This window comes from Mesocricetus auratus, unplaced genomic scaffold (genome assembly GCF_017639785.1).
Source record: "Mesocricetus auratus isolate SY011 unplaced genomic scaffold, BCM_Maur_2.0 Super-Scaffold_100014, whole genome shotgun sequence".
In the NCBI taxonomy this organism is placed as follows: Eukaryota; Metazoa; Chordata; class Mammalia; order Rodentia; family Cricetidae; genus Mesocricetus; species Mesocricetus auratus.
The window spans coordinates 19,735,880-19,763,789 of NW_024429197.1; the positions used below are offsets into that span (position 1 = coordinate 19,735,880).

At 48.0% G+C, this 27,910-nt stretch overlaps 1 protein-coding gene, 1 long non-coding RNA gene and 2 other non-coding genes across 8 annotated transcripts; 1 reads left to right on the forward strand and 3 right to left on the reverse strand.

Annotated features, from left to right (window-relative positions):
* Positions 1-611: 611 nt before the first annotated feature.
* Pabpc4 (poly(A) binding protein cytoplasmic 4) lies at positions 612-27,904 on the reverse strand. Of its 5 annotated transcripts, none has more exons than XM_040756717.1 (16): positions 27,819-27,904; positions 12,916-13,109; positions 10,818-10,933; positions 9,560-9,699; positions 9,159-9,253; positions 8,454-8,591; positions 7,176-7,271; positions 5,422-5,694; positions 5,073-5,160; positions 4,844-4,963; positions 4,317-4,403; positions 4,095-4,222; positions 2,084-2,177; positions 1,852-1,982; positions 1,524-1,636; positions 612-913 (listed from the first exon to the last, which is right to left on the reverse strand). In XM_040756717.1, the coding sequence occupies exons 2-15, from the start codon at positions 13,087-13,089 to the stop codon at positions 1,535-1,537; spliced, it is 1,782 nt and encodes a 593-aa protein (XP_040612651.1). In that variant the 5' UTR covers positions 13,090-13,109; positions 27,819-27,904; the 3' UTR covers positions 612-913; positions 1,524-1,534. The 5 variants fall into 5 exon arrangements, with proteins under 5 accessions (XP_040612651.1, XP_040612648.1, XP_040612647.1 ...); XM_040756714.1 differs by lacking the exon at positions 27,819-27,904 and adding an exon at positions 16,326-17,390 and having other exon boundaries at positions 4,892-4,963; XM_040756713.1 differs by lacking the exon at positions 27,819-27,904 and adding an exon at positions 16,326-17,390.
* On the reverse strand, positions 6,800-6,929 carry LOC121144192. The gene has a single exon (XR_005881516.1). It is a non-coding gene; the product is annotated as a small nucleolar RNA SNORA55 (small nucleolar RNA).
* On the reverse strand, positions 8,815-8,944 carry LOC121144191. Its single transcript, XR_005881515.1, has one exon. It is a non-coding gene; the product is annotated as a small nucleolar RNA SNORA55 (small nucleolar RNA).
* LOC110343592 lies at positions 26,354-27,390 on the forward strand. The gene is made up of 3 exons (XR_002385877.2): positions 26,354-26,804; positions 26,923-27,129; positions 27,256-27,390. It is a non-coding gene; the product is annotated as an uncharacterized LOC110343592 (long non-coding RNA).
* Positions 27,905-27,910: the final 6 nt, after the last annotated feature.

Sequence of the window (27,910 nt, forward strand, 5' to 3'; positions counted from 1 at the left end):
CGCCTGCCTAGAGACACTCAAGGACTACCCACAGCCTAAGGAGGGACGGTGGACAGACAGCAAGGCAGATTCCTGAGCTGATCCCACAGCTGAAGAAGCCTTACAGTTACAGAAACTGGGCCACTGCATCTGCTGCTGTTTGAGCAGGGTGAAGTGACTGCGGGGACTGGACAGGAAAAGGACCAATCAAATCTTACCTGTGCTAGGGATGCAGGCACCCCACAGGACCTGGGCTTCCCTGGCTTTAACACACCAGACTCAGTCAGGTACAGACCTCCTAGTCGAGGCAGTGAGCATCTATACTGGCTCAATTCACACTTAACTGTTTCATGTTTGAGCCAAGCTGGCCTCCATGCATCACTGTCCTGTAACTTCTGACCATTCTAACACCAGCTCCAGTGCTGGGATCTCAAGTGTTGCTGGCAACTGAGCCTGGGCAAGCTCCATCCCAACCCAATTTAACTTACTGCATCTTTGATATATAAAAATCCTGAACTATTCTCCTGGGGGGGGCAGGTCAAGTCACTGGCTACATACAGAGCCTAACAGTACTTGCAGCAAAAGCCCCAAATTACAGAATAAAATCGACAACACACAAACATGACAGCCAGTTTTATACAGATTTTCTTTATTGAGAAACTTAAAAGTCTTGGGTACATCAAAACCAATTTCTGGGGAGGGGCAAAATCAGAACCCACATAGAAAAAAAAGTTAACCACCTGGGCCATAGTAGAACCCAGAGAATATACTCTTATAATTGAAAAATTCTAGATGCTTCATAATTGTGACCTTTTGATACAAAATGACCTATTGAATTTGCAACTTGTGGTTCTTGGTGTGGAGGTCCACAGACAAACCAGAGAGTCTTCAGATCTTAGCTGAATGCCATGAGGGGTTATTTGGCTTCTGACTCCTAAAAAAAAAAGGATAAATAAGAAAACATGTTCAGTTATGCTCAACTAGCACCAGCTAGCTGCCCACATACAGTTGACTTGTCCATCAGTCCTCCTTCCTCAGTAAAGGAACCCACTAGTCCTAGGTCATTCTCATAACTGCAGAGGCCACAGCTCTCAGAAGTCACTGCGTAAATACAATCAGGTGTGCCCGCTCTCCCAGCAGATTGCAGGATCAACACCCTCCTCTGCCCACTGCAGTCCCAGAGCAGTGAACACACCTCACCAACCTCAGGGCAAGCGAGAAAGATATGTATGTACAGAGAGCAGGCAGGATTTATGGCGTAATCATGAGTGTGAGAACTGTTTCTTTCTGTCACTACTTCAGGCCAGTAAAGTGAATCCTGTTTATTAGGTGGGAGCACTGGACCCTCTTTGTTGCTCAGATGAGCAACTGGGAACAAGTGACCTCTGGCCTGAGCAACACAGGGAGCTGGGAATACAGACAGATGCTGTGTTACGTCTCTAATCCCAGCATTCTGGAGGCTGAGTGAATTTAAGGGCAGCCGGGAGCATATAGTGAGAACTTATCTGGAGAAAATCAAGCCAAGCAAAAACTGTCAAACTTACTTTTTCCTTGTCTAAGAGGTAGCAGCAGCAGCAGCAACAGTGCCCACCCCCACCTTCTGGGCAGCTTCTTTCTTGGCATGATGAGCCTGCAGGACTGCCACAGCTTCATCCACCTGTGAGAGACCGGGGTGCCCAGTGATGTTAGAGTCACTTGTCTCTCCCGGCACCCAGACCTAGTGGATGAGTAGGGGATCCCTGGGCCTCTCCAGACACCTTCAGCAGTACCCCAAATCAGACAGCCATGAGAGGGGTCACAAGAACAGTAGACCTTTGCCTAAACAGACCTCTCTAAGCACCCTGACGTCACAGGGCCTGAAAAACAGCTCACCTTGGAACGGAGAGACTCAGGGGACTCCAGCATGTGCAGCAGTTCAGAGTTGTCGATTTCCAGCAGCATTCCCGTAATCTTTCCAGCCAGATTTGAATGCATTGTTTGGATAAGTGGGAACAAACGCTCCCCTGTGGGCAGAACAGTTGTCGTCACCACCAAGAATTCAATCCCAGTGAACCAAACCAGCACCAGGCTCACCACACCCTTCTGCAAGCCCTGGGACACTTACCCAGCATCTGCTTCTGTTCCTGGGGCGGTGCTGCAGCCAGCATCGAGGCAGTCAGTGGCTCCTGCCCCTGGACATGGACTGCAGGTTGTGGTGCCTGTGAACCAGGATAGGCAGTGGGGTCAGCACTAAGGAAGACATTCAAGCGGGACATCTGAACACGTACCCATGTGAAAAAGGAGCGGTAAATGGAGGTAGCTGTCCTGTGCTTAAAGAACTGAAGGACAGCAAGGAACAGAATGGTACAAAGGATAAAAACCAGCCTCCAATGACAAGCTAACAGAAGCCATGGTCCTCTGGGCAAGCAAACCTTCATGCTGGGTGAGATTCGCTGGTGTGCCACTCACCTAACAACTCAAGCCCTTCCAGTAAAGATCGGGCCACAGGAAACATAACAGTGTTTTTTGTGTGGTATTGGCTGGCCCTGAATTCTTGATCCCTTTGCCCCCAACTTCCAAAGGCTGGAATTATAAGCATATGCAAGTTTCACAGTAAACTGTACATGTATCCTCTACAAACTTTCCTTTATGTTACTCCAGTACAAATGAGCCAGGAGCCAGAATGAGAATCAAAACATCCCTAAATATACCTCATTATCATTTTATCAGATGTTTGGTTTTCCGTGTGGTCTCTTAACCTGGGTTGGCCTTGAACTCAGTATATAGCTAAGTGCTGACCCTCAACTCCTAAGCCTTCCTCTTGCCTCTACCACCCCAGAGTCAAGACTACAGGCTAGGCCAACATCCTGGCTAAATTCCTATTTTCTGGGGCCTGGACCAGAGTTTTTTTTTTGGTTTTTTGAGACAGGGTTTCTCTGTGGCTTTGGAGGCTGTCCTGGAACTAGCTCTTGTAGACCAGGCTGGCCTCGAACTCACAGAGATCCGCCTGCCTCTGCCTCCCGAGTGCTGGGATTAAAGGCGTGCGCCACCAACGCCCGGCTCAGATTTTAAATACTTATATAATATATAAAAACCAATTACCTGAGGATTAATAACATGTAACAGTAACATTGCTCAGAGCCCTAAAAGGCCTTACAGGTCAAAGACAACGTACACATTAGTATTGAGCTCTAAGAAACTCCCACTTTAGAGAATGTGGAGAAAGACACCGAAGATTCATCCATAAAGCAGCTCATAGTCTTTGCTATCTGTGCAAACAAGGCCCAGGCCAGCAAACCACTACCAAGTTCTGAGTCAAACTGGTTATACTTAGTGGAAGTACACACTTAGTGCAACTAAACAGTTTAGGTGAATAAAGCAAGCTCCCAACATTTAGGAAGGGATAGGGGTCTTGTTCCTCAGGCACGATCCACCCCACCAAGTTTTTTTGACAGAAAATCCCCCTGGTCTGGAATCTGCCCAGTAGGCTGGCTGGCCTCAGGGACTCTGTTTTTGCCTCTCCAATACTGACATTACAAGGATGGGCCACCCTGCCTAGCCTTCTGTGTGTGGTATGTAGCATGTGCCTGTCTCTCCAACACTCACCACCTATTTTCTAAGATATAGTCTTTCTCAGAACCCGGAGGTCACTTTGGTTATCTATACTAGCTAGCTATTCCATGCAAGTCCCAGAGTCTGTCTGATACCACCAGGTCCAGCTTTTTTTTTAACACATGTGCCTGGGGTCTGAACCCAGGTCCTCATGCTTTACACTGTAAAGTGTGGTCTTGAGCCTTGTCAAGACTGCCAACTGAGTCATTTGTCCCTAGCCCCTGAAGCTGAGTTTTATTTCTAAGTTAGAGGTTCCTAATTGCCTTTATATTCCACATTAACTTGCAAAACAGCCAGTGATCACCAAGGCTCACAGAGCTGAGACAGGCAGGTGTGTCTAAGGGACAGGAAGCACCAGTTGCTTCTTGGTGTTCCTGAACTGTTACTAATACTAATCAGGGCCAGTGTCTGAACCACCAACGGGAGACAGAACAGGCGTGCGGCAGCTGGTAAGAGGAATGAAATGAAGGCATCTTTAAACAGGACGGACAAAGGCCTCCCTCCAGGGCTGTGGTGGGCCTCACCTGCAGGGGCTGAACGGTAGGGTGAGGGCTGCGGACACTGGACGCGTATTTGTATGGCGCCACAGCCCTGGGAGCAGCGGCAGCAACGGCGGCACGAGGTGCAAGGTTTGGCACAGCCGCGGGAACACCTTGTAGGAAGAACAAACATGATTAAAGCTAGTCAGCCTGGGCAAAGGCCCGTCAAATCCCAGCTTTCCCCCATCTGTGCGCAGCCAATACCACCTCCAGACTGGCAGCTGTCAGTCAGCCCTTGCTGGGCGGCACCAGCCCCACCAAAGTCCATAGCCAAGCGGTCCGGGCACTCAGACCCTACAACAGACCAGCAAATGCACATCAGTGTTGGCAGCAGATGTCCAACTGGCCACGCCCCACGGAAGCATTTCCAACACATGACCACATGTCTCTCACAGGGCCAAGGGACACCATACAAATTTTTGCACACCTAGAATATGACAATCTAAACGTTTCCTTCTTCCCCACCCCCTCATCAGCAGGTTGTCTGATAGTGTCTGACAGAACACTTCTTGTTAACCCTTCATGTGCCACCAATGAGCAAAGAATGTTCAGAGTAACCAACAGACCTAGGACTCACTCAGTCACTGTTCCTGAATGAAGAACCTGCCTAAGCATACCAGAAGAGACAGAACCAGGACTTTGGAAAACAAGTCCCAGCCTGACCATGCCAGGGCACAGCTAGCTATCCTGATTCCCTCCTCCCCGGCCATGCTCCTACAGGCCAGTTTGCTCACCGACTCTCTGAGCGGTAGTAGGAAGGCCACGAGAGGCCGGAGCATTACCAGTTGGAGCCAGATGGCGAAGAGCTGGACGAGGCCCAGACTGCCGTATAGCGCTTGGCATTCCTTGGAAGCCTGGTGAAGAGACAGCGACAGCAGGTCACTGACAAGCCAGAGTCAGGGCTTCAGAAGCAGAACTGGACAGGTCCAACCGGTGAGCAAACCCCTGGCCCCTGCTACCTACCTTGAGGTCTCCCGCCTTGTTGCCAGCGTGGATTAGGCCTCATCTGTGCTAGCTGGTTAGGCGTGTAATATGGAGGCCTTCCCTGAGCCTGGAGGGGATAAGAGCACCCAAATACTGAGAACTGGAACCCACCCACACCATAGTCCTGACTCCCCCACCTCACTACTCGGCCCTGGGCTAAAGATTCGGGTGAAAGGCATTGCACTGGAAAGCCAAAGGATCGGTTAGGGGGCAGCCTTACTCTATCTCTGTGACCACATAGCTAGTGATCACAGGTTAACTCCTCACTTGAACACCAGTACCCGAATCCCTCACCCGCAGCTGCAGAAGAGACAGCTGGCACACTCACCTGAGGAACTGCTGGCACAAAGTAGCCACCAGCTGCAGGCTGGAACTGACTTAAGATGGCGTTGGCAGGGAGTGCTCTCATGCCAGCCACACGCTGCATGTACTGGTTAGTCAGGTGAGCCTTCCGCTCTTCCTTCCTCTGGGCCAGGGCAACGTACAGCGGCTTCGAGCCCACGATCCTTCCGTTCATCTCAGTGACTGCTTTGGTCGCCTCTTCAGGAGATGAGAAGCAGACAAAGCCAAACCCTTTGCTTCGTCCATCTTCTAACATCACCTACAATGACAGCAGCTAACACTGAGGAAGGCACAGCTTCCAAAAGGAAGGGACGCACGCATACAGGCACTGGGTCAGCACTAGGAGAGGCAGGAGGCCCAGAAGACCAAGAGCAGCTGTGAAACCCTTTCTCAAAAACTATAGACCTAGCCGGGCGTTGGTGGCGCACGCCTTTAATCCCAGCACTCGGGAGGCAGAGGCAGGCGGATCTCTGTGAGTTCGAGACCAGCCTGGACTACCAAGCGAGTTCCAGGACAGCCTCCAAAGCCAGAGAAACCCTGTCTCGAAAAACAAAAAACAAACAAACAAAAAAACTATAGGCCTAAACATAGCACACAGCCGCTGCTCCTTGCAATCTACAGAGACAGCAACTGTTTCCTTATTACTTCCGAGTGTTTTGAGTGTTGGCACCATCAACCCAAAGTCAGTGTGTTACCAGATCATCAATGTCCTACCCATGGAACAGTGCCCTGCCATGATCTTGAAAATGGCACCAGGGACTTTGGGGTACAGTTTTGCTTGCTGCAAGGGGACTCTGCAACAGGCCAGTCAAGTGAGTGACACCCAGAGGAAAATGGGAAAACCAGAGTTCGCCAGGACCAAAGCACCACCACAGTGCTCTGGCTAACCACTCCACCCTCTAGGGTCCTTCTTGCCAGCACCCTGAGAAAGGGCTATCATTTAAATACAACACCCTCGGCTGGATGTGGTGCACACACCTTAATTCCAGCACCCAGGAGACACAGGCAGGTAGATCTCCGAGTTTGAAGGCCAGTTGGGTCTATGTATCAAGATCCTACCTCAAAACAAAAATTTAAACCATACCATACAAATGGTTAACACCCTTTGTACAATGTCCCTACCCTGAGAGCAACTTACACTAAGAGGGAGGGCAGGGCCAATCCTATTTAGCCACCCAGTCTTTCTCACTACCAGTGGCAACTGTGGCAAGCAGCACCTTGTGTCAGGCCACACACATTCTAGAGACACCAGTCTGTCACATTCCCGATGCTACAGATCACACCCTCATAACCATGGCTACCCAACCAGACTTTGTCACAGGTTCACATGGAGCCTGTTAATTCTTTAAAACACCCTCAGGAGGAAGTGTGGCAGAGTTGTAGGGACAGGCCCCAGGACAAACGGAAAGCCCGTCTGGATATTCTCTGCTCTACTGTAGCACCGCCTGTCCCCAGACCGGCACCAAGCAGCAGGACTGGGAAAGATTTGAGTGCTGTGGGAACTACAGGGAGGATCTGGGTCAGACTCCAAGCTCCAGTCCAAGTAGACAATACATCACAAGTATACTTCTCCAGAGCATGACCCCTGGGGGCATCTGAAGCAAGGAGGGGTATGCTGAACACTGTACTCAGGACCACCAACACAAATAACTGAACATCAATACCCATCAACAGAATGTTCTGTTTCCAAACACACATACTCATACCAAACATACATGCTCATACTTAGCTCCCACTCACCTTAGCACTGGTGATCGATCCAAAAGGAGAAAACTCTTTCCTTAACTTCTCATCATCAATGGTGTCATCTAAGTTCTTAATGTAGAGATTCACTCCCTGGGAAAGGGATCACTTTTAGTTACAACTGTATACAAAGCTATTTCCCAAACGTGGGTCCCAGAAAATGCTTTGGAACCTATCAAATTAAAACGCTTGTCTGCAAAAATTAAATGAGTAGACACACTGAGAGGTAAGGGCACACGCCTTTAATCCCAGCACTTTGGAGGCAGAGATAGCCTGATCTACAGTTAACTCCAGGACAAGCCCCAAAGCTACAGGAAAACCCTGTCTCTAAATAAATGAATAAATCTGGGTAGCAGTGATGCACACCTTTAATCCCAGCACTCCAGAGGTAGAGGCAGGCAGATCTGAGTTGGAAACCAACCCAGTCTACAGAGTGAGTTCCAAAACAGTCAGGGATATACAGAAAACCATGTCTTGGGTAGGGGGAAAAAAACCAAAACACAGAAATCATAAACCCTTGCCTGTAACCCCAACACCCTGGGTTACAAGATAGAGGGACTATTGAGTGTTTGAAGCCAGCCTAGGCTATATAGTAAGACCCTGACTCAAAAACACAAAACCAAAACCTGAGAACTTCGGATCTGGGGCACAGCGTGTTTTAAAGAGAGTTGTGTTTTAAAGAGTTTTTAAGAGTTCAAGGTCAGCCTAAGCTACATTGTTACTTCTTCCAGGCCAAAAAAAAAAAAAACCCACAACAGCAGAGGATTCTGGTACAATCCTAAATTGAGCAACTGCTAGGGCCATCAATGCAACCTTGTCACCTCCTCTGGTCAATCACTCTCACTCCAAAAGGGGTTAAGAAAAAGGAAGCCAGACCAGAGCCAAGAGCAGTAAGCAGACACAACAGAGAGGCTGAGATCATTGTCCCTGCTTAGCAGTGATTGCCATACCTGGTAGGGCACGACCTTTAACCCTGATCTTTGTAGAGAGTTAAGTATGGGTGTCAAGTGCCCCAAAGGGAGGTCTAAAACACTGGGGGCAAGCACTTTGCAAACACTCAATAGTGAACTCCTCTTAGCAGCCCAGCAGCTGGGCACTGGTGGCGCACGCCTTTAAATCCCAGCACTCTGGAGGCAGAGGCAGAGGCAGATGGACCTCTGTGAGTTCAAGGACAGCCTGGCAGCCTGGTCTACGGAGCAAGTTCTAGGACAGCCTCCAAAACAACAGAGAAACTCAAAACAAAACAAGTAGAAAAAGAAGAGCAGCCCAGCTCACCTGGTACCGACTAATACGCTCCTGCTTCAGCTGCTCAAATTTCCGTTTTAATTCAGCCTGGCGCTCTACCTTTTTCTGTGCACGGCCTACGAATATTGCTTTCCCGCCCATTTCTTTTCCATTCATTTCTTCCACAGCCTAGAGAGAAAATGTACATCTTTAGTGCAAGTGCAGAGACACTGTCTTCTGGAGCAGAGACCAGTACACCCAGAAAAGCCTATCCCACTGGACTGCAAATCTGCTTCATCCCATCTCTGAAGCCTGCTACCCTGATCTCACTCACCTGGAAAGCAGGGTTAGCATCTAACCATATTACTACCCACACCTTTTGTCCTTAATTCCCACCTCCTTGCTCTGGAGGAAATGTGGCAGAGCTGTAGGGACAGGCCCCAGGATAAATGGAAAACCTGTCTGGATATTCTCTGCTCTACTGTAGCACCGCCTGTCCCCAGACCGGCACCAAGCAGCAGGACTGGGAAAGATTTGAGTGCAGAGGGCAGAAAGAAAGAGGGAGGAGAGAAGACTACATCCCTGCATTTGTATAAACATGGGCAGATGCTGTGATCTAATGATCAAATGCTGGGTGATGAAACTGGACTGCATCTGTGCTGATGACCCGGACCAATACACAACCCAGTCTTGCTGGGCTCTACCATGCACTAGGTAGCACCTATAGGTTCTTCCTGACCCTCACAGTACACTCACCTTATTGGCATCCTCGTGTTTTTCGTAACTTACAAAGCCAAAGCCTTTGGATTTCCCACTGGGATCTCTCATCACCTTGACACTCATAGTTTTACCTATTGCCAAAGGACAGAACTATTAGTGACACCATCTCTATCACATCCCAAGACTTCTTGCCAGTAACTCAGCTGAAGGAAATTTCTGGCTGAGCCCAGATAGGTCTGAGGCAGGAAGAGGTACCATGACTCAACCAAGCATCTAGGATAACCTTACAACAGACAGAGCTAAGACGAAGACAAGACTTCATCTTAGGCCTGGACGCTATTCCCCGTCTGACCCTGGTAAGAGCCCTGTTTCTGAAGCAAAGGCAGGGTACTTCCTGAGCTGATGGCCAGTACAAGGGCACTACAGACTCGACTCACCAAACTGGCTGAAGAGCTCTTTCAGGCGACCATCATCCACCTCCTCCCCAAAGTTCTTGATGTAAACGTTAGTGAACTCCTTGGCCTTGGCCCCGAGCTCAGCTTCCCGCTCTTTGCGAGACTTGAATCTGCCCACAAACCTACAAAGAAACCACGAAGAACAGTGATTAATTACCCAGAAGGAACAAGCATCATTTCCAGGGGCCCAAAGGAATGTAGGTTAAAGGCTGATAAGAGAGGTTAAAACACGAGGACCCCATCCACCATGAGAACAAGCTCAGATGCCCCAAGTCCCCAGCAGAAAAAGGAAGAGACAGGACTATCCTGCAAGGACCAGCCCCAGGGCTCTGGTTGAGACCAGGGCCACTCCTACCACATCACACTGCCTTCATGAAGAAACCTGCCGACCATGTTTTTAAAACGTTCATTTCTGTGCATCTATGTAAATGCATAGAAAATGTCTGGAAGGATATAAACCAAACTGTTAACTGTGGTTAGTCTAGCAGTGAGATTGCTGCGATTAGAGGTAACCCTTGCTTTCCTGTTGTATCCAACAGGAAAAGAGCTCCACACCCGACACACAGACAGGCATAAACACAGCCTTGGACATTCCATACCACAAAGGGCAGAAGTGATTGTTGTTTGTAATAGCCCTTATGTAACAGTACTTTCATTTTCCCCAATTGGTTCAGCTAAGTTCTGTCCCCACCCCACAGCAATGACAAGATGTTACAGTGTATCTGCAAAGGGATGGATTTTTCACTGTATGCAAACTAAGCATACAGTGAATTACAGCTCAGAGGAAGGAAGAATTAGAGAGGATAAATTGGTGCCAAAAACTAGCAAAAGGCCCATAGGTGGACCTGAGTCAAAGGAAAGCCATGGTCACATAGCTAGTAGTGTCCAGCTCCTGGTCAGCCCAGGGCCTCTCCACTCTGCCGCTGGCCAAGACCCCTGTTCAGAGTGGGCTCAGAGCTGTCCCAGCCCCAGTTGCTGATGCTCACAAAACCCACAGGTAAATTTCCTTTAAGGGAGAGGCAGCAGGCAGGCCATGGCTCGGGCAGGGAGCCGATCGTGGTGAGTCAAAAGGGCTGCCATGGCTGGGGCAGGGAGACTCACCAGCCCTGGAGTGGAGAGGTAGGAGCAGGCCACACTTGGGCCGAGAGAACCAGTAGCCGCCTTGTGTGTGCCAGTTAATACCGAGGTGGGGCCATGGCTGGCTCATGCGATGGTTGTCGCTCCAGACTGGGACACTCACACTTTGCGATCATTGAGGAGCATGCCATTCATCTTCTCGATGGCCTTGTCGGCAGCCTCTTGGGTCTCGAAGTGGACAAAGGCATAACCCTTAGAGCCATTCTCATCACAAACCACCTGTTGAAGAAATGGCAGACCACCTGAGCACCACTGCCAGACGGACCAGCTGGGAGCTAACTCGGCACAGCTCACTTAGAAATGGTTAGCCTGTGCCTATCCCAAATCAATCATGTTTGGAGGCTAGGTGAGCCGAGATGGGTCTTTTGTTTACAGGATCTCTTATCAGCCTGAATTGTTTCAGCCTCCCCAGTACTGGTATTATACACGCATGCCGCCATGTCCACTTTTATGTGGACAAACTGAGATCCTTTCTTGTATAGCTAGCCCTTACCAAGCCCAGTTTTTTTTCAAATTCACTTTTATTTTTGGATCTGGCAGAGTGTGGTGACATGCTTGTAATACCAGCACGTGGGGATAGGTCACAGCTCAGATGAGGTTCAAGGTCATCCACAGTACATGTGACATTTGAGTCCAGCCTAGATTACGAGATGTGGCTTCAAAAAGAAAAGTGTGTGTATGTGTGTGGTTTCCGTAAGCCCCAAGTTCATTCCCTGGGATCCACAAGGTGGAGCAAGCTGACTCTTGCTAATCATCCTCTGACCTCCATGAGCACAATTTGTTTATAAATAAACAAGAATTATCTCAGAGAAGACAGAAGGCTGGAGACTGGCACAGCATTGGCCAGGCCCTGGGTTCAACTATTAGCACAAAAAAGGGGGGAAACAAACCCAGGATCTAGGCATACAAACTAAAGTGCTCAGAAAGATACACTGTTTCAAGCCCACAAAGTGATTCAAGTCTCATGTTGAACATGTAAACAGCCACCATGTGAAGGCTACAGAATACAGTTAACCAATGTCTAACATTTAAGTAAAGGTTCCTAGAAACAATGGGCTTCTGCCCTCTCCTCTCCCTTATCCCAAATGAAAACTGTCTAAGCTTCTAAAAGTAGGTAAAGCGAAGGTATATGCATGTGGGGGGTGTGTGAACATTCATGAAGAATAAACACAAAAGCCAAGCTGGGTTATATATATCCCTGTCTCAAAAAACCTCCAGTTACATGAGGCTGTGGCTGGGAGTAGGAGCCTGCTTGGTAGATGAGCATTTGCCTAATGGCAGACCTCTCAAACAGCTATTCAGGATGTTGAGAATCAGGACAATCAAAAAGCTCAGCAACTTGGCTAGATGTCTCAAATAAAGAGGGCTGGGGATAAAGCTTGCTGGACCCCAGAGGCTTTATGCAGAGATGGGGGAGAGAGTTGTGAGCAACCCTAATGATATGCATTGGGTCACACACACACACAACAGCAATAGGCTTGTTAAGAACTAGGGATAAGCCGGGTGGTAGTGGTGCACGCCTTTAATCCCAGCACTCGGGAGGCAGAGGCAGGCTGATCTCTGTGAGTTCCAGGCCGGGCTGGACCAACAGCCTCCAAAACAATACAGAGAAACCCTGTCTCATAAAACCCAAAAAAAAAAAAAAAAAAAAAAAAAAAACTAGGGATAAGCCAGGCATTGGTGGCACACGTCTAATCTCAACACTCGGGAGCCAGCCTGGTCTACAGTGCAGAGCTCTAGGACAGCCTCCAAAACAATACAGAGAAACCCTGTCTTGAAAAACAAAACAACACACAAAAACAACAACTAGGGATAAGACTGGGAGCAAGCTAAAAGCAATGGGGGTATACCATTAAGATTATTATGCATAAAAATTTGACAATGAAAACATTACCTGTCACTAACATGTGCTAATAAATAACCTCAAACAAAAGTGGTAGAATACTTACCTTACATGCATGAGGCCCCAAATTTAACCCCAGGACTAAAGAGGAAGACGTTCCACTTCCAGCATTTAAGAAATTATCATAACCAATAGTCTAAGGCACCCCTCCCCCTTTGACACTACCTTGTTTTGAGTCTTTCTATACCCAAACTGGCCTTGACCTCCCTAGTCAGTCTTGAATATACCACACCCAGCTATAGTATTTATCTTGTTTTTAAGATCCAGAATTATTCAGCTAAAATCATTCAGTGTTTACCTTACAGGACAGGATGTTTCCAAAGGCTGAAAACGTATCATAAAGTGCCTTGTTGTCTATAGATTTGTCCAGGTTCTTGATGAAGACATTCCCTACACCAGACTTTCTCAAAGAGGGATCCCTCTGAGACCACATGATCCGGATTGGCTTTCCCTTAATCACATCAAAGTTCATGGTGTCCAAGGCTCTCTCAGCTGTAGAAGAGGAACACATTTTAATTAAGAACGCTAAACAGCAACTAAGATGACTATCACCATTCCACAAAGATCACAGAACTGTTTGTTACTGCCTGATCAAGAAAAAGAAAAGGAACCAAAATGGCTCTGGGCACCAGAGTCCTTACCATGGACTAAGCTCATGTTCAAGAGACTTTGCTGCCCACCAATGGCCACCTTGACACAGGTGAGGAGCCAAAATAGTCATGTTCAGGACAACTAAGCCAGGTGGTTCATCAGAAAGCCGGACTTTTTACATTTTCTTTTTGTTTTATTTGAAACAGGGTCTCTAGTCCTGGCTGTCCGGGAACTCAATCATAGACCATGAACTCAGAGTCACCTGCCACTGCCTGAGTTGTGGAAATAAGAGAGTGCCCCCCCACATACATACATGTTTAACTAAATGGAGGTGTGCTCCACATTGCTGTGGCAGGGTAAACTGCCACACCTTTATCTAAGGGCACAGACAGTACAGATATAGGACCTGCAGCCTTGTTGTGCACAGACCTTTCAAAGGGTTAATCAGAACTCCATGACATCCTAGGAATTCAGCTGTCCTTCCTTCTGATAGGTTGGGGAGCTGCCCAACCATGCCCACCAGGCACCAGAGGCATTATGAAGGACCAAAAGTAAACCTCAGCACAGGAAGGTCACAAGTTCAAGTCCAGCCTGGGCTACAGCTACATGAGATTCCTCAGTTCTATCAAACAGTCAAAGTAGGGCTCTTAATCCCAGCAGTGCTATGTAAACCTCCCCCCAAATGAAAACATTCCACCCTAAGGAGGTAAAAACAATTCAAAATAGCTTCAGGAAGTCCCTGAAACTAATCAGATTCACCAGGGTACTCCCTGCAAAAAAAAATGCTGAGCTGCCAAGATGCCTACAAGAAAAGCTATTAAGACCTTTAAAGCTGGGCGTTGGTGGTGCACGCCTTTAATCCCAGTACTTGGGAGGCAGAGGCAGGTGGATCTCTGTGAGTTCAAAGCCAGCCTGGTCTACAAGAGCTAGTTCCAGGAAAGCCTCCAAAGCCACAGAGAAACCCTGTCTTGAAAAACCAAAAAAAAAAAAAAAAACCGTTAAAGAGCACCAGGTGTTGGTGGCACACGCCTTTAATCCCAGCACTCTGGAGGCAGAGGCAGGTGGATCTCTGAGTTCGAGGTCAGCCTGGGCTACAGAGTGCGTTCCAGGACAGCCTCCAAAACAATACAACCTGGAAAGGACACTATCCAACCTGTTGAACTTCCTGCAAGTCTAAGCAATGTGCTCCAGGTTCCCAGCTTTGTGAGCCATCACTCCCACTGGGGTGGGCTTTGGCAATGTAACAGACTCACCCACATCTAAGAAATCCCAATAAAGCTCATTGGTTTGTGCTGGACGTCACTGGCATCCATACTTTGGTCTGTCAGGGGCCCTTATCTGGGGTGAGTAGATGTGTGTGCTGTCCCCTCAGGAAATGTTGCCACACAACAAAGGCCAGCCTGGTCTACATTAATTAAGTAGTGAGTTCCAGGGCAGCCAGGACTATGTAGAGAGATCCTGTCTCAAAAACAACTCAAAAGTAGGCAAGCATATTCCGCACCTTACCCCTCTAACTTCAAAGGGCAGGGACTAGCAATAAGCCTAGTAGGGGGTCTCTTGAGCATTGCCAAGGAAAAGCTCCCCAAAACAAATTCAACTATCTAATCAGCCAAGACAGATCAGTGAAAGTAGAAGCTTGCCCCTAAGTCTGCAAACTATTCCTTGATACTAGCAGTGAGCCCATCCCAACACAATTCCTGATCTATTTCAGACAACACGAGTGGAGTTGGTAAGCCGACAAATCAGGCTTATTTATAGCCGGGAGAAGTCCTACAGTGGTATGTGTTGGCAGACACACACGACCAACGGCTTCTGCTATCTCAGACACACACACAACCTGTTCAGAAGTCAAAAGAGCAGGCAACAGCTAAGTGACTCCATCACTCCCCCACTAAAAAAGCCCCCTTTTTACGCCCTCATGGTCAGGCACTAGTACTAGTGTCTATGTACTCGATAGAAATACCCATGTAAGCCGGGTGGTGTTGGTGCACGCCTTTAATCCCAGCACTCGGGAGGCAGAGGCAGGCAGATCTCTGCAAGTTCGAGGCCAGCCTGGTCTACCAATCGAGTTCCAGGACAGCCTCGAAAACAATACAGAGAAACCCTGTCTCGAAAAACCAAAACAAAACAACAAAAAACCATGTGGGGGGGGGGGTGGCGCACGCCTTTAATCCCAGCACTCAGGAGGCAGAGGCAGGCGGATGGATCTCCGAGTTTGAGGCCTCCAAAACAATAGAGAAACTCTGTCTCGTAAAAAAAAAAAAAAAAAAAAACCATGTCAACTAGACCAATTCCCTGGCCTCAGCTGCAACCTGGGGGTAAAAGAGTCTTTGCCTCATGGACAAGGCCTAGAGAGCCTTTCCTGGTGTCCTGCCCCCTTCCCTGAGCTGTGGTCTCTGCAGTTGCTCCATTTTAATCTGGAGTCACATGCAGCTCCCGATTAGGTTTCCTGGGCTTATCTGTGGCTTGCCTGCAGTCCCTACTGCTCCATCTAGGATGGCAGAGCACTGCACTGGGAGCCCCAAACTTGATACAGTCCCTTTCCTTCACAAGGGTTTTGACAAGCATCGTTCACAGGTGACAGGCAAATGACAGGGGAGTGGGGGTGGGGGCTGGCCTGGTAGAAGCTGCTGGTGGCACTAGCAAGGCCTCCCAAGACTAGTCAGGAAATTCCCACTGCCCTACAGCCATCCCTAATCAACAAAAAATCAAGACTCAATCCAGGTTAAGGCGCAGGGAGGGCCAGCAGCTTTTGCAACCTACACTTTCAGAGGGTACTGTTTCAATCCAGTGAGTGCCAGTCGATGCCAGGGTCTACAACAGCCCTACTTCTGCTTGAGTGGGACTAGTCACTTTATCCAGGTCCCGATTTACATACAATCTCCTGGATTCCAACCCCCACTCAGTAGCCCAAGGTCATCAGGTTAGAAGCAAGACTGGAAGCCGGGGTCATGACCACAAGTCCGGCTCTTAACCACCTTATCTTGCTTCCCGTATGGTTTCTCTGGCAACATGCTGTCACGTTCCTCCCGAGTCAGCCCTTGCCAGCTCAGCCTCCGCTACAGGACTCCTAAGGTCCCCTGGAATCTCCCGACTGTAGACACCGCTGCAACTCACCGTCAGCAGGCTGCTGGAAGTTGACGTAGGCATAACCCAGAGATCGGCGGGTGATCATATCGCGGCAGACCCGGATGGACAGCACAGGCCCCGCAGGACTGAACTTTTCATATAGCATGGCTTCGGTGACATCCGAGTGCAGGTCGCCCACATACAAGGAGGCCATGGGGTAGCTGCTGGCTGCAGCGTTCATCTCCCCAGCCCCCACAACCCCGAGCCCCGCCAGGACTTCTTACAGGGCCCACTGCAGGACAAAAGGGGCTCCGAAGAGTCGTGGCCCGCGCCGCAGCGCACAGGTGGCACCAGAGACGCCGAGAGAGGCAGAAGCAGGCGGGACGGGTGTGCGGGAACGACTTGCAACGGAACCGCAAAAACCCCAAGACAAAAGGCTTTCAAAAACAATATGGCCCTCTCCTGGAGTTTGCACTCTCCAGCTGTCCTAGCTTGGAGCTTAAAAATATGAAATTAAAGTAGGGAGTCCCCTAGCAAAGGAGGCAATTTTTTTTTCAAGAGGCAGACAGATGCTGCGCTCTCGGTGGCCTTGGGGACACGCGTTTCTCGATAAATATAGGCCCCGGGCTCCCGGCGGTTTACAGTTACAGCGGCCCGGGAAGGGGGAAACCAAATCTTTGCGGGTGCCGGCGAAGGGCAGCCGGACACGTGGTGCAGCCGGCCGGGGCGCGGGGCTGCCACGCGGCGCAGAGGCGTGCGGAGGCGGGCCGTGAGGCCGGGGGCGGCTCACCACCAGACGGACTGATGCGGACAGACAGGCAGGCCGGAAACGTGCGAAAGTCACTTCCCCGCGGGCTCCCAGGACGACTCGCTGTCTCGTTCTTTTTCTTCTTCTTTTGCTTTTTTTCTTTTTCTTTCTTCCTTATTTTTTTTTTGAGTTTTTAAGGGCTTTTTTGTATTTTTTTTAAGTTTTTTCCTTTTTGCTTCAGGCTTGCTGAGCCCGAACGCAGCACAGGCTGCTGCGACCCGGGGCGGAGAGAGGCGGCTGGAGCAGCCACCGCTCCATTTATACCCGCCCGCCCCGGGCGCGGCTGGTCGAAGGGCGCCTTGCGACCTGGGCGCAGTCGTGCCCGCCCACTCCGCCCGGGGGCCCGAGGCGGGGCGGCCACACGAGAGTGACCTGGAGTGGCTGTGAGGCGCCACAGCGCCCCCTGGCGTTCGGAGGACCGGCCGCTCACACCTGCGGAAGATGCTCTTTCCACACTACATGGATTGAGAACGGTCCACCCCAACACCCATCATCCCAAATGGGATGCACACACAACCATAATGTTAAAAACAGCCACAAAATGCCTACTTCTACACAAAGGAATTCTAAATTACAGTTAATAGGTGGTCCGCCAAACGATTAAGCTTAATACACAAGGCATACTGAAGTTTGCTGTTTTGTGGTTTTTTTTTTTTGCTTGCTTGCTTTTTGTTTGTTTTTTGTTTTTGTTTTTTTCGAGACAGGGTTTCTCTGTGATTTTGGAGGCTGTTCTGGAATTAGCTCTTGTAGACCAGACTGGTCTCAAACTCACAGAGATCCACCTGCCTCTGCCTCCCGAGTGCTGGGATTAAAGGCGTGCACCACCACCGCCCGGCCTATACTGAAGTTTTGAGAACACATAATCTTGAGGTTGGATTGTGATGGCCATTAGAAAATAGTGGTGTGATTGGTGACGCATGCCTTTAATCCTCACAGAGGCAAGTCGGTCTCTGAGTTCAAGGCCAGCCTGGTCAACCATAGTGAATTCCAGGACAGCCAGCACTACACAGAGAAACCGTGTCTGGGTGGGGAGGAGGAAAGACATAGTGAGTGTGATGAAATTGTTCTGAAAAGATGAGCAAATCTTGGCAAAGCTTTAATCAAACAAAATCTAACCATCCCCTCTGTTTTTGTTCTAGTGACACTCCTGCAATTAGTTTGCGCTGTAAGGTACAAAAAGAGGAAGAAAAGAAAAAAGGTTTATTTGGGCTAATGATTGTGGTTTAAGGGCAAGGAGCTACATCTAGTGAGGGCCTTACTTGCAGAGCATCTCATGGCAACTCATGGCAGCACACAGAAAGTCCATGCACGTGTATATGCATGTGATACAATGTTTTTGTTTCTATGTAGAAACTTTTGTTTTTTTTCTTTTCTTTCTTTTTTTTTTTTTGTTTGTTTCACAAGACTGGGTTTCTCTGTATTGTTTTGGAGGCTGTCAGTCCAGCCCGACCTCGAACTCACAGAGATCCATCTGCCTGCCTCTGCCTCCCGAGTGCTGGGATTAAAGGCGTGCACCACCACCGCCCGGCTTTGTTTGTTTTTCAAGACAGGATTTCTCTGTGTAGCTTTGTAGACTGGGCTGGCCTCAAACTCACTGAGATCCTCTGCCTCCTGCCACTCAAGTGCTGGATTTAGGTTTGGAGGCTGGGTGGTGGTTGGTGGTGGTTTGGCAGTTCCAGGACTGCCAAAACTACACAGAGAAACGCTGTCTCAAAAAAAAATGTTTAGGTTTGGGTAATGAATTTTAATCATTGACTTTACACTTACATGAAGGCTTGGCAAACCATTTCAAAAGTCACGTCATCTCTTGGGATTATAAAATGTGGAATTTACCATTATCCTTTAATCCCTAAATGCCAGGAACCATCTTTCTGTCCTTATAGACACCAAAACCAGAAATTACCAAAAGGTGGACAAATACTCCTTTGACACTTGTTTAACAAATGAGGAAATATGTGTATTTATATACCAATTCATTCCAATAAATGGCTAATCAGAGCTTTCTCTAATTATATGCTAAATGCCATGGTTACCATGGTATACAAAACAGAGTTCTTCCTTACCTCATGGAGTAGTATCTGGTGATTTGTATTAAATCTAGAAGTATTAATGGGTCTGGTGGCACACACCTTTAATCCCAGCACTCTGGAGGCAAAGGCAGTTGGATCTCTGTGAGTTCAAGGTCCACCTGGTCTACAGAGTGAGTTTCAGGACAGCCAAGGTTACACAGAAATCCTGTCTCAAAAAACCAAAACCAAGACAAACAAAAAAGCCTGGTGGTAGTGGTGGTGCATGCCTTTAATCCCAGCACTGGGAAGGCAGAAGAAGGTGGATATCTGAGTTCAGACTAGCTTGATGTACAGAGCAAATTCCAGGATATCCAGGGCTACACAGAGAAACTCTGTCACCCCAAACCAAACCAAAAAGATCATTTATATAATATTTGATCCCTCACAGAAGTCATCCCAGACCACCCAGTCATCTGAAGTATCTCACCAACATTCATAATCATAATCACACCTTCCCAGCTTCTTCAGTTCAGAACTTCTATTATACCTAAAAACGTGCTGTTCAAACAATGTGCTGAGCATCTGTGACTCAAAATTTGAGCCCTGATTCTATCCAGGTGTGATGACACAGGACTCTACCGACTATACCCTCAACACTTAGAAGTTTGAGTCGGAAGGATTGGAGTTTGACAGCATAGCGTGCAGTAGGACCCTGTCTCAAAAACGTAATATACATATAAGAATATTACTTAGGTTATATATAGTTGTGAGAGTGTGTGTGTAAAATTGGAAACACCAGACTGGGGATGTAGCTTAGTTGTAGAAGGCTTGTCTCACATGTACAAGGCTATAGGTTCAATTCCCAGAATCTTATTAAAATGAGCATAGTGGTATGAATGAGCATCCTTTGGGTATATGCCCAAAAGTGGTATTGCTGGGTCTTAGGTAGATTGATTCCCAATTTTCTGAGAAATCACCATACTGATTTCCAAAATGGCTGTACAAGTTTGCACTCTCACCAGCAGAGGAGGAGTGTTTCCCTTTCTCCACATCCTCTCCAGCATAAGCTGTCATGAGTGTTAGCCATTCTGACAAGTGTAAGATGGTACCTCAGAGTCATTTTGATTTGCATTTCCCTGGTAGCTAAGGATGTTGAGCAATTCCTTAAATTGTTTTTGGCCATTTGAGTTTCTTCTGTTGAGAATTCTCTGTTTAGCATGTACCCCTTTTTAAAATTGGATTATTTGGTATTTTGATGCCTAGTTTCTCGAGTTCTTTTTATGTTTTGGAGATCAGCTCTCTATCAGATGTGGGGATGGTGAGGATCTTTTTCCATTCTGTAGGCTGCCATTTTGTCTTATTTACCATGTCCTTTGCCTTACAGAAGCCTGTCAGTTTCAGGAGGTCCCATTTATTAATTGTCCATCTCACTGTCTGTGCTACTGGTGTTATATATAGGAAGTGGTCTCCTGTGTCAATGTGTTCAAGGCTACTTCCCACTTTTACTTCTATCAGGTTCAGTGTAACTGAATTTATGTTGAGGTCTTGATCCACTTGGACTTGAGTTTTCTGCATGACAACAGATATGAATCTATTTGCATTCTTTTACATGTTGGCATCCAGTTATGCCAGCATCATTTGTTGAAGATGCTTTCTTTTTCCACTGTACAATTTTGCTTCTTTGTCAAAAATCAGGTGTTCATAGATGTGTGGGTTAATGTCAGGGTCTTTGATAGCAGCATTATTTGTAATAGCCAGAACCTGGAAACAACCTAGATGACCTCACCCGAAAAATGGATAAAGAAAATGTGGTACATTTACACAAATGAGTATTACTTATCAGTAAAAGCCAAGGACATCTTGAAATTGGCAGGCAAATGGATAGAACTAGAAAAAAAACATCCGGAGTGAGGTAACCCAGACCCAGAAAGACAAACATAGTATGTACTCATTCATAAGTGTATGTAAGTATGTACTCACTCATAAATGGATATTAGACATAAAAGGATAACCCGGCTACAATCCATAACCCCTGAGAAGCTAGGTGAGAAGGATCCTAAGAGAGACAAGCATGAATGCCCCTGGGGAAGGGAAATAGATAAGATCTCCTGGGTAAACTGGGAGGGGAAAGGAGAGGAAGGGATGAAGAGGAGAGGGGAGGAGAACATGAGGGAACAGGATGGTTGAGTTGGGGGAGGGACAGAAAGGGAGAACAAGGAAAGAGAAATCTTGATAGAGGAAATCATTGTGGGGTTAGGGAGAAATCTGGTGTGGTGATATTATTTATGATTTATTAAAGCTTACCTGAGGATTCACAAAGCAAAGTCAGCAACACACTTTTAATCCCAGCAGCCAGAAGCTAGGAGGTGGTGGCACACACCTTTAATCCTAGGACTCAGGATTAAGAGGTAGACAGATCTCTCTGAGTTCAAGGTCACCCGGATCTACACAAGAATGAATCAGTCTAAAAGAGAATTATAGCTCACATCTTTAATCCCAGCACTAGAGGGGTATAAAAGCAAGTAGTCAGTAGAAGTCCTTCCCCAGTCACACTGAGGAGAGGAAGCCTTTACAGTTAGTTAGAAAATGATTGAGAATGAGCCACCATTAATTTCCAGATCTGAAACTGGCATTAAGTGTGTAGCATGACCAAGAACCAGACTATTAAAAGCTAGAACTAGCCTGCAAAAATCATGTTTAGCCATCAAGGATATGGGTAAAGGAATTCATTACTGCTATTGTCTTGCTGGAAGAGACCCAGGCTAGACCCAGGCTGGACCTAGGCTACCAAAACAAATAAGGCATCACCTTTCCCTGTGACTCAGTCTCATGGCAATTACTGGGTAATTGATTACATCCATCTGTTACCAAGGCTTATGGAGTTAAGTGCCACAGATGGGGCTCTCAGGCAAAGGGAAAGGGAAACATAATTTACACAAAGGTGATAATTGGGAAAGGCTTCCCAGAGAAAGTGATAAAGAGCTGTACTTTTTTTTCCCCTCAAGACAGGGTTTCTCTGTACTGTTTTGGAGCCTGTCCTGGAACTCCCTCGGTAGACTAGGCTTGGTCTCGAACTCACAGAGATCCACCTGCCTCTGCCTCCCGAGTGCTTGGGATTAAAGGAGTGCGCCACCATCACCCGGCTGAGAGCTGTACTTTTATGTTTTACTTTATTTTATTTTATTAAGGGCCTCATGTAACTGTAGCCCAGGCTGTCCTTGAACTCATGCAGCCAAGGATGGCCCTGCATTCTTGGATCTTCCTTTTAGGCTGGGATCCTACAGGTGTGCACCACCACACCTATCTGTATTTATGCCAGAAAATAGCTTAGCAAGCACAGGCTCTCATTTCAGCACCATGAAAAGACAGACTAAATAAATGAACAATGACAGAGGAGTCAGGGGAGGTGGCTCGGGGTGGAAAGTGCTTGCCGTGCAAGCCTAATGACCTGACTTAAGTCCTCAGAACCCATAAGAATCTGGAAGGAGAGAGCTGACTCTACAACACTGTCCTGACCGTCACATGTGTGCACCCCCGTATACATCAAACACACACACAATAATATGAGTAAAAACTCATGAATAAACTAAACAATAAGAGAAAGCAGTATTTTAGAAGATGGAAATGAAGTAAGGGGCTGGGGCAGGGCTCGGCAGTTAAGAGCACTTGCTGCTCTGCCAAAAGACTGGGGTTTGATTCTCAGCATTTACATGGCAGTTCACAAACACCAGTCTTGGCAGTTACTGACCTCTGTGTCATACATACGTGCAGGCAAAGCGCTCGCACATATGAAATAAAGTAAGTCTAAGATAGGAAATGAAGCGGGCAGTGATCAAATTCCCCAAACAGATGTCCAGAAGAAACTAAGCCATGTATTAGCTGGGTAAGCCATTTTCTAGTTCTTGGCCTTGATTGCATCATCACTAAAACAGAAATAAGATGAGAGACTAGAGATAAACCTCCCCACAGCGCCAAGTTAACGGTTGGTTATTACAATGTAGCATTTTCAAGGTTTCTGTGAGCAGATAAATAAGGCTAAACCTTCGAAGAGTGGGGGAGGAAGGCAGTGTGTCTCCTGCGTATGTATATGTCCTGGGTGTGTTTCCCTGTGTGTGTCTGTATGTGTGTCTGTGTGTGTGTTCCTACCCATGTCACAATAGAAAACTGCAAAGCAGAGTTGAGACCTCATAGACTTCCTGTAACATCTCTTCAGAGCACGACAGTTGCAGAAACATTTCTCTAGTACTATTATTTGAAAATAATGACACAAATCCGTAACACAATGTAGTGTCACCTACAAGCTAGGCACTATTCTCAGCCTGGAGAACCGAGCCAAGTCACGAAAGCCAGCAAGCGTGGGCTGAAACTTAACTATCTCCTTGCTCTTACTCTCACGCTGCCTACACTAATGCTAATAATAGCCATCGCTGGCATTTATTAAGCTTGCACACATCATTTCACTGAATCCTCTCAACAGGTAGAGTGTGTAGCATCATCACCTCTGTGCAGGGGGAGGGACCCTAGACTCGAGAGGCTGAGTAACTGCTTAGTGTTTGGCAAGTGCAAGAACCAGGGGCAAAAATCCCATAGACTTATCCATACCCCATTCCTGGGTCAGACGGAACGGTACACAGCTTTTCAAGGGGACATCATCATAAGGAGCAGTCCCTCGGATGCCCACCATCTGAGACAGAATAAACCATCTTTGATCTCCATTGAGGTGAGCCTTGTGTTTTCACCCTGACAAAGATCATTCTTAGCCAGGTAGTTTCAGGCTACTCTTAAAAACAAGCAAGCTAAGTTGGAAACCTCTTTAAGCTTTTTTGTTTTGTTTTTTGAGACAGAGTTTCTCTGTATTGTTTTGGAGCCTGTCCTGGAACTCGATCTGTAGACCAGGGTGGCCTTGAACTCACAGAGACCTGCCTGCCTCTGCCTCCCGAGTGCTGGGATTAAAGGCATGTGCTACCAACGCCCGACTTCCTCCTTAAACTTAACTGCTTAGCACCCATTAAATCTCCTTAGTGTTTATGCAGCTTTCACAAGAACATACAGACTCTATCCTGCAGCTCACCAGGCTACCAGGAGGTAAACACTTCCATTTCCCCGTTCGACTGTGAGAACCGATTATGCACTGGGCACACCACCACATCCACACCTACCCATCCCTGTGCATGGTTTTTGTTCGAGCCCCTGAGTGACGGGGAAGCTGCAGGGAAACAGGTGTGGACCGCAGTGGTCAGCTTCGTTCTCATTCTTCCAATGCCTTGGCCTGGACATTTCACAGCAATTTAGCTTATCTGTCTCCATTGGTTTTGTTTTTGGCTCTAAAGTCAGACAGCACTTGGTTCCATAAAATAGAATGCTATGCTGAACACAATACTTTGCTTCTGTAGACAGAAAAGGGTTAAGAAAAGCAGAACAGCTGGGCGGTGGTGGTGCAAGGTGGCGCACGGCTTTAATCCCAGCACTCAGGAGGCAGAGGCAGGCCGATCTCTGTGAGTTCAAAGCCAGCCTGGTCTACAAGAGCTAGTTCCAGAACAGCCTCCAAAGCCACAGAGAAACCCTGTCTCGAAAAACTAAAAAAAAAAAAGAAAGAAAGAAAAGCAGAACAAAATTAATTGTCCATGTACGGCAGAGACAAGGAGACAGTTGGGGGACAGCTGATTGATTACCCTCAGCTTACCTCAGCTATTTTGTGTAAGGATTAACTAGCATGTTTGAGAAATTCAGCTGTTGTCTCTTTAAATCCGAATTATTAGGCACACACACAAAAAAAATCTTAGTTTCAATTTAGTAATATGGGCCTTTAGCATGAGTGATCCATTTTTTACATTTTCCCTAGACAGTTGGAGCTCAATTCAGGAGCTTAGATCAAAATAATGACCTCTCCTGAACTGTGTGTGTGTGTGTGTGTGTGTGTGTGTGTGTGGTGTGTGTGTGTGTACATGTGCATGTGTGGTCAGAGGTCCTCTTGGGTGTCATTCCTCAGGTACTGTCCACAGTGTTTTCTTGGCTTGGGGCTTTATGATTAGGCTAGACTAGCCAGGCATCCATCTGCCTTTACCTCCCCAGCACAGGGATCACAAACACAGGCCACCATGCCTTTTTACATACGTTCTGTGGGTCAAACTCCAGTCCTCCCGCTTGTAAAACCAGCATTTTATTAACAGAGCTGTCTCCCCCGACTTCAGTACTTCTTTAAACACCTTTTAGGATCACTGTTCCCTGAAGAAGATTTCTCATGACAGTTCTGGTGTCCTTTGCAGTTGGCACCTTTGTTGGTTCTAGTACATCTGTCACCCTAGACTAGGACCCACACCAAGTTCCAGTCACTGTCTCCATGGGGTATAGCTCTGAGGGAGAGTGTGCACTTGGCATGGATAAGACAACATTCTGTCTGCCATTGTATCCCATTGCTAGCACAATAGCATAAGATGTTAGCTACAGAAATTTCGGTTGGATGAAACAATGGCCGCATAGGTTTGGGGATCACCAAAGGGTAGACATGGACTCACCAGAGGGCCAGTGATGGAGATCAGGAATTCCCAGAGACATGGCTACAGTAGCAGTGGTAACAAGTAGATTCCCTGGAATCCATCTCAGGACACAGCAAATTGGTATTGTTGCCATAGGAGATTGCCAATTGAAAGAAAGAGAAGGAAGGCCGCAGAGAGAGTGAACAAACCTAGAGGCACAGAAAGGGGTGGGGTCTGGTGCTCAAGGAGGGACTGGGCTAGCCAGTGGGGCATGGTGCTGTTAACTATCATCTCTCCCTTAAGGAAATAAAGGAACAGAGAATGGGGGTTGAAGCAGCTCCTGGCTGATGACCTCAGTTTTCTGGGGAAATTATGGTAAAGGATACTGAGTTCGGATCCTGCTAGCCTTTATGGAGCATTCCCAAACTTCCTCTTCTGTGAATTCAGTCCTTTTTCCAGTTAACTACAATTATTGCCTACCGAACCTAGGCAGGGCTAGTGTGGGAAAGACCATGGAGACCGAACACCCCTGGGCTTCTAACATCCTAGGGAGGATGGGTATCAAGTGATATCACACCATAGTTTCCCTACACAACCTGTTCCTGCCCTAGCCATCCTTTACAGCAGTAAAGGTCTGATATGTAGGATATCTGACATGCCACCCCTGTGAAAGGATTGTTTGACCCCTCAAAGGGGGTCAAGGGGTGGCAACATGCAGGCTGAGAACCACTGCTCCATATGGCCCTGTTTATCCTTGGGTGCTGGGCCCTCCTCCCTGCTGTGAAATATCATGGTCTCTGAGTCAGCATCTAATCACCAGGGAATGGTCAAAAGTGAAATCAGCAGGCCTCAACCTTAAACCCACTGAGTTAGAAGCTGGGGGTGGGGCACCTGGAGCTCCATAGCTTGTGCTTTAGCAGAACCTTCAGGTGATGCCATCGCCCCTTCCCTTTTCCCATAGGCCCTGCATTCTCTCTCTGCTGTCTGACTTCTCTGGTCTCTCCTCATCTGGTCTGGATGAGCAACCATGCAGACGGCTCGCCCCTCGCACTCACGCACGCCTGAATGAGAGCAACCCATCCAGAGAGAAACCCAGGCCATCAAACTTATGAAGCCTCTCCTCATGCCTCCTTCCTGGGTCCCTGGCGTGGTACATCCAACACTATAGGTGTTTCCTCTGGGTCCTCAGAACCACACCCAGACTTCTTGCCTGAAGGTTTGATCAAGGAGCCAGGTGCATATGTGTGATCCCAGCACTTGGGAAGCGGAGGCAGGAGGGTCAGGAGGCCAGCTTAAGCAACTGAAAACCCTTTTGCCTTTGCCAAGCTACATTGGTCCTTTCATCTTGACAGGGAAGAGAGCTTCGCACTAGGCCTAGCCTCATCAGGGCCTGGCTTCCCAGCCTTCCGTTCTAAGCTACAGCATCTCCTCCTCAGCCACGTTCCCAGGAGCCTCCTCCATTCTTTGTGTGCTCAGCTCATGACCTTCCCAGACGTGCAACAGGAATCTACCATGCACTCATCCATCTGGAATGCAAGCTCTGTTAGGGGCCCGGCTAGGTAGGTCACGTTCCTTCTTGTATACTCAGTTCCCAGCATAGGCAGACTCAACAGCCCTCCCCATTCACTCAATTGCCCAAGCTAGAAGAACCTGGTGTATGCTTGTTTCTTTTCTCATCTATACAGATGATCTACCAGCAGAGAGCTCCTGACCCACCCGGAAGTACCCCAGACCTCTGCCCCTTCTATACTGAGCAGTGCCCGGACTTCCAACCCCTTCCACCTCCGCCCCCTCCCATACTCAGCACCGGAGACCTCTGCCCCCTCCAATACTCAGTACCCCAGACCTCTGCCCCTCCCTTACTCAGTACCCCAGCTCCCTGCCCCTCCCTTACTCAGTACCCCAGCTCCCTGCCCCTCCAATACTCAGTACCCCAGACCTCTGCCCCTCCCTTACTCAGTACCCAGCTCCCTGCCCCTCCAATACTCAGCACTACCCCAGACCTCTGCCCCTCCCTTACTCAGTACCCAGCTCCCTGCCCCTCCAATACTCAGCACTACCCCAGACCTCTGCCTCAAACTAGAGTTCTTCCTGCTTCCCAGAACTGAGATTGCAAGCACAAGTGGAGGTCAGAGGGCAACCCTGCTTCCATCCTGAGTCCTGGGGATTGAATTCAAGATGCTCAGAATTTTAGGCAAGCACCTTTACCTGCTGAGCCATAGCCTCCTCCCCCATCAGTTTTGTTTACCTTTGCACACTTAACTCCGGCATCTTGGAGCATGCCTTTGACTCAACTTTCCCATCACAGGGCTGAGTCGGAGGGATAGAGGGCAGGCTTGT

Bases quoted from the DNA above. Each gene is read 5' to 3' on its own strand.
- Pabpc4 (XM_040756713.1), bottom strand. From the start codon at position 16,518: ATGAACGCTGCAGCCAGCAGCTACCCCATGGCCTCCTTGTATGTGGGC. The intron at 9,254-9,559 runs GTGAGTCGAGTC...CTTTGGCAATAG, and splicing joins AGAGCTCTTCAGCCAGTTTG to GTAAAACTATGAGTGTCAAG. The intron at 1,983-2,083 runs GTAAGTGTCCCA...TTCTGCCCACAG, and splicing joins GGAACAGAAGCAGATGCTGG to GGGAGCGTTTGTTCCCACTT.